The following is a 7,077-nucleotide window of genomic DNA, read 5'->3' as shown; positions in this document are numbered from 1 at the left end:
CAGGGTCACACACAAAAGGACATATTAATGAGAGATAGAGTAACTAAGGAACACCGTAAGGTACGGTGCCCTTAAGTGAATAGTAGAACATCGTAAGGTACGGTGTACTTAAGTAGAATACGAAATATGGTAAGGTACCACGTGCTTAAGTGATTTTGGCATATTATAAGGTATGGACCACATACACTTAAGTGAGCTTTTTAGCTCGTAGCCCACACAAGTGGTTCTATAAATAGAACCCTTGTGCAGAAGCATTTGGGCAATTGCAATTTCGTTTTTCTCTCTCTCTCTCTCTCTCTCTCTCTCTCTCTCTCTCTCTCTCTCTCTCTCTCTCACACACACACACACACACACACACTCAAAGCCTTCCTTCGTAGTAGCTAGCACTGAGATTGAAGGAATCCGTTCGTGTGGACTGAGTAGAGGCGTTGTCATCGTTCAACGTTCGTGATCGCTCCGTAGATCTGCATCAAAGGTTACAATCGCCACAAGAGGTAACGATTCTATCACTGATCATGCCCATTTGTAAGGATCACTAAAGGAGAAATTTTAAATTCCACTGCGTTTTGGATCGCTCTTCTCCTTCAGAATTGAGATTTTGCTGAATGATTTTTATTAATATTAATTCAATTAATTGTTGTTTTTTAATTGGCTAGAAAGAAATTACATGGATTCCAAATATGGGTCTTTCATTAACCCCGATTTAATGGTCGAGATCGAATGAAAGAAACACAAATTGTAACCAACTTTAAAAACGTCTAAAATGTCCCTTCTAGATGATTTAATTCTTTAAACAATTTAAATCCATCAAATCAAATAAAATCCACAAGTTTTAAAATGAATGTGATAAAAATAAAGCAAAGACATGGATATTCCTTTTTAAATTTTCTGAATATTTTGACGAAAGAATAAAAATAAGATGACTGAAAATGAATAAATATCGGGCGAAAATTTTCCCGAAAAATTAAATCGAACACACTAAAATTATCAGCGCGAAATATACATATTGAAAAAATACAGCGTTTCTTTTAATTTTGAAATAAATTTTCACCGGTTATAAGGCTCAGACGGATTAAAATGTAGCTCAAAAAGTCGTCGAAAAATATAACGAGCACACCAGGCTAAACTACGCGAACCGTAGATTAATAATACTGACGTCTGCAAGTTTAATTTTGAAACTTTTTACCTGCTGCTTTTGCACGTACTTGATAAATTATTTAACCAATTTGTCTGTATCATCAAGAATTTATTCTTACTGATATTTTAAGTGTTATTTATGAAGAAATGCATACTATGCTGTACACATGATACAAACTAAAAATATATTGATAGATAGATAGAATCAAAACTTATTTAGTCGGATATTAGTCTGCGGATTCGGCATCACTTTCATGTCGTTATGCCGATGGATTTTAGTTTCGATATATTGATATAATATTTTTTGCGTTTATGACTCATTTTGTTACACTTAGGTACAATATTCGCTTGTTGTTATTACGTATAAACTGACTTTTTAGTACATTATGTTTAGCCTCGCATACACTTTAATCGTTTTTTTTTCATTTCGATATTATATGTGCGTTCGATGGTTTAGCATTGCGACAATCCAGAAAGCTTTGGATTATGACTCCGATAAGAGAAGTCTCTGATGTTAGCAAGCTATGAAGTTTTGCACTCCACAACTCTGATGAACTGTGTCACCAGACTCTGGATCAAGACTCTGAAGATCATGTTCTAAAGACTCTCATACAGACTTTGATTTTCCTATGCATGTTTCATCAACTCTCTTTCTGAAGCCTCTAAATATTAGAAGATAAGATTAAAAAAAATACATGAGAAAATAGTACACAGTACAAGATCAATATTTCTTCCATTATACTGATTTTGTGGGAAAAGGATTGTATTATTGTACAATTTTGTCTCTCATTTTCATAAACCGTTATGCAAGGATATAACTACTAATGGAATTCCATTTATACCCTTCAATAGATTTTTCTATTGCCTATATAAATGAGTCTTGGAAGAATGGAACAACACCCACGCACTACTACGTGAAAACTAGAATACTGTGAAACTTTTGAGAGAAAGAAAAGCATACACACAAGGAACTTTCGTTCATACACTTTCATATAAAACACTTTTGTGTGTAAATCTTTGTAATACATTTGTGTAATTTGTTTTCATAGTAGTATCTTTGTAACACATTTTGTTTCTCAACTTTTGAGTTGTATTTCCTTGAGAAACTAGGGTATAGTCAGAATTTCTCAAGAAGACATTTACAGTTTGTCTTTGTGGTTGTAATCAAGTTTGATTATAGTGGATTAAGTCTTTGTGATAAGACGAAATCACCTTGGAGGGTGGACTTAAGGTAGTTTCGTTAATAGGGAACCATGATAAAAATATTTGTGTTCATTATTTTTATTCTTAGTTCTCTCCTTGTTGTTTTGGGTTGTAAATGATTTTTATTCTAGAAACTAAATTCAAACTCTCTTTTCTTGTGTTTCCGTAACCTTCAAGGTGACGCCTAAAGAATGTGAACTTAATTAATATATAATGACTCATCATGTAATGTTTTTTTTACTCTTTTCGTTTACAAAGTCATATTGTTGTAGTTAATTAAAGGTTATTTTCCTTTAATACAAAGATAACATTTTAACAACAAAAAATAATGTAAGTTTAACTATTATTAATTTTTGATTGATTATTATTTTAGACAAATTTAACTTTGACAACATAAATTTTAATACATTTAATACTATTTTAAAATACATAACATGAATATTAAAATTTAAATAAATGCAAATAATAAATATCGAAATCTTAAACCGAAATAAATTAGTTAAGCAAACATTATACATCAATACACCCAATAAAAATATATATAACATAATAGAATAGAAAAAAAGAATATATATATATATATATATATATATATATATATATATATATATATATATATATATATATATATATATATATATATATGTTTTTCCCCTACTAAATATAATTATACAAGACATATTTTATTTATATAATAATAAAACTATATGATATTCTTGATCCTTATTCATTAGTAGTTCCACAAGCGATCAGTGACCACAGGTCCATGAGAATCGGGTATCAATTCTTGATTCTCATACCACCTTGGAAACATGTCATTTCCATATACAACTGATGAGATATCAGCATCAAGATCTCCACCAAAAGTATCAGCATCAAGATCTCCACCAAAAGAAAAATCACGTTGAAGAGTTTGCTTTGAACTTGATCCATTACTTTCATTCTCCGATTGCATCCTCATCATAGATTTCTCTTGAGATAAGAAATAGTTTTGTGTTGCTTCAGCAAAAGGATAATCATCAATTTGTTTTGAAGAGGATGAAACGTTCATGATACTAGCTTCATTGTTACCAACAATGTTGTTGTCTTGCATTTGATTTGGAATGGTGAATGGATTGATCGCATAAGAGAACTCCCCATTAGTGTATGGAGAAGAATTCATCAATGGAGATTCATTAGTGTTTGGTGGTTCTTCTCTAGAGGAGTTAAACATTCCAAGTCTTGAACCACACATTTTCTTTTCACAATTACCCTTCTCATAGATTCTGCTGATAGCCCATTCACCCTATAAAAAAAAGGTAAACACACAACGTTAGGAGAAAAAATATTTTTTTAAATGAAATAATTTTTTTATCAATTTGTTACAAATATTTTAATATATGAGAATTTTAAAAATATTAAAAATTATTTTATATGAGAAATATTGAAGATTTGGAAAAGTTGTGAGCAACAACAACCCAAATATTCAGAATAACTCGAGTGCAACTCCACATTTCGATCTAAAATTTGAGATATTAAATATATGTCTTTTTTTTTTATAAATTTAACTTTTTTTAGATACTCATAATTGATATGAGATTTAACCATTTAAACATGAATCTAATATAAAATTATTTTCGATAAACTAACTTATGTCATTAATATTTGAGGAACTAAAGTAAAATATTATAAAGATGGCAATGCCAAATTTTAATATAAATCAATTTTTTAAAGATTAAAATAAATAAAATAAAGATAAAAAGTAAAATAACATATTCTTTAAAGTCTTAATCAAATAAAACAATTCTATGAACTAAAACAATAATGTGGCATATTTTCAAAGACTAAATAAATATTTAAATTCATTTTAAATTATAAATATAAAAGAAAAATCGATAACAAATACATCTTAAATGAATATTCGGGGTGACAATAATTTAATGACTATGACACCACAATTATGTCAAAACTTTAAAGTGAAATATTTATCAAAATACATTAAAAAAATCACCTTAAGTTAGAGGCGAAAAAAACTTAGACAAAATCAAAAAATTGAAAGAAAAGAAAACATAGCAAATTTACCGTTTCTCTCTTCGCTAAAATGTCATTAGAGAGTGTGGTACCCTCCAATCTGTATTCATGCATAACCCATCTAGTTTTTACACCAATCGGAGCTCTTCCTATATAGAAAACCAATGTCTTCTTCATCCCAATCAATAAATTTTTGTCATAAATCTTCTTATCTCTTCCAGTGGCCTTCCAATAACCAGCATTAGTGGCTCTATTTGTTCTTTGACCATTTGGATATTTTTTGTCCCTCACACAGAAATAATACCATTCTGTTTCTCCCATTTTTGCCAGCTCTAAAAAACAAAAAATAACAAAAATATTATTAAACATTGAAATAGACACGAGCCACGATACCAACAGATAGATAAATAATAATAATAATAATAAAATTAATAATAATTAGAGAAAATAAAATAAATAAATTTAACTTCATTTATTAGTATCATGTCGGTGTGGATTCTAATAGTTTATGATTTTTAGTTGCTACATATTAATTATGAGAAAATACATAATATATCTCAGGCGTAATTTCCCAATTCCCTAGTATTAATATAATATTCCTAACAACTAACATTAATATGTAATAAAAACAGTATTAAAATCACCTGGCAAATCCCATGGTTCACACTTATTCATATCAACTTCAGAAATAGCTATAAAAGAGAAGCTATTGTCATTGACCTTCTTGACAAGATATTGATTTATGAGTTCTACGTCAGTTGGATGGAATCGAAAACCTGCCGGAAATTCAAAATTTTTGTTATCCATTTTTGGTTCGGAAACGTTAACATTTGATCCCATCCTACACCAAAGAAATAATGTTAAAAATAAGAAAAATGTATCATAATTAAATTGAAGTTATAAAAGAACTAGTATGACACCAACCTATGAGTGTTTGAAAATGGAGCGAGATGAGACGAGAAAATAAATCTTTGGTTGAGTGATGGGAAAAAGAGTGAATGATGCAAGACGATTTTTGTATGTGAAAGTAATAAAGGTATTGAGTTATACCAATATAATACTCCTTAAATACTAGTCTTTTAGGGATGCATAATGTGGTATATTAGAAAATTTAGGGAGGATTCAATGTTTCATGTTTTAAGTTGTATTTATTGTATGATGATGTGTATGGTTTAGTATGTCAAAAATTGAAAGGTGAAACTTGTGAAATGATGATTTTTGGGATTGCCTAAATTAATATAGTCGGTGATATCAATGATTATTTAATTAAGATTATACAATATTGATTAAAAATACATAATTTATTTATTTTTATATAATTTCAAATATTGAGGTTAAGTTAGATTGTTTGATCTTGATCAAATAGACCTTAAAATCAGAGATGCATAAGCATAAGTACATAAAAACTAGAGTACTAGAAAGTCGGTTTCAAATACCTAAAAGCACAAACGGTTAAATATCGAGTTCCAATGCACTTTTATTGAAACAATATTTATCATGACTTAATCAAGATAATGTTTTAGATGATAAAAACTCTACTAACTAGATTGTTGTTTATTGATAAAGAGCACACAGTTTTATTGAAATGTATTTCTTTTTATACATAAACCTAAAACGTAATAATTTTTAGTTTGCTTCAATGAGGATCTTGTGAACTCAAGTGATGAATATCCAATCACATTCAACCTCACCTAAAGAAAATTTATCATCTCTTAAATTTTATTGAAACTCTAAACTAAACATAATATATATTATGTAATGGGAAATCTATCAACATTAAAAAAATATATATCATCAATCAATCATAATCATCAAATTATTTAAAAAAATCATTTAAATTTTAATCAAATTGCTTCAAAAAGTAAGATATATAATTAGTTGTGTATGAAATTTAAAATCTGATATATTTCAATGCGTAATTTTCAACCATTTAACTATACATCTATTTTCGACTTATCGGGTTTTATTTTTTTATACAAGTCCCTGATTTTTGCTTGGATTGCTCTTTCAAGTTTTCAATCCATCGGGAGGCCCTAATTTTTTTCTTAAGTCTCCCTTTAGGGTTTTCGACTTAGCAGTATTTTTATCTTCTTTTTCTAGGCATATTATTTCTTGACTGCGTCGAAGTTTATAGGTCGTGGTAGCTCTTCTCCATCCATGGTTATGAGAATTAAGACTCCACCAGAGAAGGTCTTCTTCACGACATGTGGTCCTTCGTAGTTCGGGGTCCATTTTCTACGAGGATATTTATGTATGGGTAAAATTCTTCTGAGCACTAGATCAACTTCATTGAAATGTCGAGGACGGACTTTATTATCGAATGCTTTCTTGAGCCTTTGCTGATATAGTTTCCCATGACATACTGCAGCCATGCACTTCTCTTCTATGAGGTTTAATTGATCGAACCTGGTTTGTACTCATTTTTTCTTGTCTAATTTTGTCTCCATTGGGGATATTAAAGTGGGGATCTCGAGTTTGATAAGGAGTACGGCCTCGGTACCATATACCAGAGAAAAAGGAGTTGCTCATGTTGAAGTACGAACTGAAGTTCTATATCCATGTAGTGAGAAGGGGATATTCTCATGCCAGTCTTTATAGGTTTTCACCATCTTTTGGATAATCTTTTTTATGTTCTTGTTTTCCGCTTCTACCGCTCCATTCATCTTTGGTCAATAGGGTGATGAGTTATGGTGTTTAGTTTTGAAACTCTCTCACAACTTATCCATC

The 7,077-nt window shown here is 29.8% G+C and overlaps 1 protein-coding gene across 2 annotated transcripts; it reads right to left on the bottom strand.

Annotated features, from left to right (window-relative positions):
* Nucleotides 1-3,000: 3,000 nt before the first annotated feature.
* On the bottom strand, nucleotides 3,001-5,385 carry LOC127120829 (NAC domain-containing protein 79). 2 transcript variants are annotated; one of them, XM_051051396.1, is made up of 4 exons: nucleotides 5,275-5,385; nucleotides 4,995-5,191; nucleotides 4,402-4,682; nucleotides 3,001-3,625 (listed from the first exon to the last, which is right to left on the bottom strand). In XM_051051396.1, the coding sequence occupies exons 2-4, from the start codon at nucleotides 5,188-5,190 to the stop codon at nucleotides 3,071-3,073; spliced, it is 1,032 nt and encodes a 343-aa protein (XP_050907353.1). In that variant the 5' UTR covers nucleotide 5,191; nucleotides 5,275-5,385; the 3' UTR covers nucleotides 3,001-3,070. The 2 variants fall into 2 exon arrangements, with proteins under 2 accessions (XP_050907353.1, XP_050907354.1); XM_051051397.1 differs by having other exon boundaries at nucleotides 4,995-5,126; nucleotides 5,275-5,363.
* Nucleotides 5,386-7,077: the final 1,692 nt, after the last annotated feature.

This window comes from Lathyrus oleraceus, chromosome 2 (genome assembly GCF_024323335.1).
Source record: "Lathyrus oleraceus cultivar Zhongwan6 chromosome 2, CAAS_Psat_ZW6_1.0, whole genome shotgun sequence".
Classification (NCBI taxonomy): domain Eukaryota; kingdom Viridiplantae; phylum Streptophyta; class Magnoliopsida; order Fabales; family Fabaceae; genus Lathyrus; species Lathyrus oleraceus.
The sequence above is the reverse complement of the archived record's forward strand: the minus strand, read 5'-3'. Positions and strand labels throughout refer to the sequence as shown.

Excerpts from the sequence above, each read along its gene's own strand:
- LOC127120829 (XM_051051396.1), bottom strand. The coding sequence starts at position 5,190 with ATGGGATCAAATGTTAACGTTTCCGAACCAAAAATGGATAACAAAAAT. Across the intron at positions 4,683-4,994 it reads TGAACCATGGGATTTGCCAG|AGCTGGCAAAAATGGGAGAA; the intron begins GTGATTTTAATA and ends TTTGTTTTTTAG. Across the intron at positions 3,626-4,401 it reads TTTTAGCGAAGAGAGAAACG|GGTGAATGGGCTATCAGCAG; the intron begins GTAAATTTGCTA and ends TTTTTTTTATAG.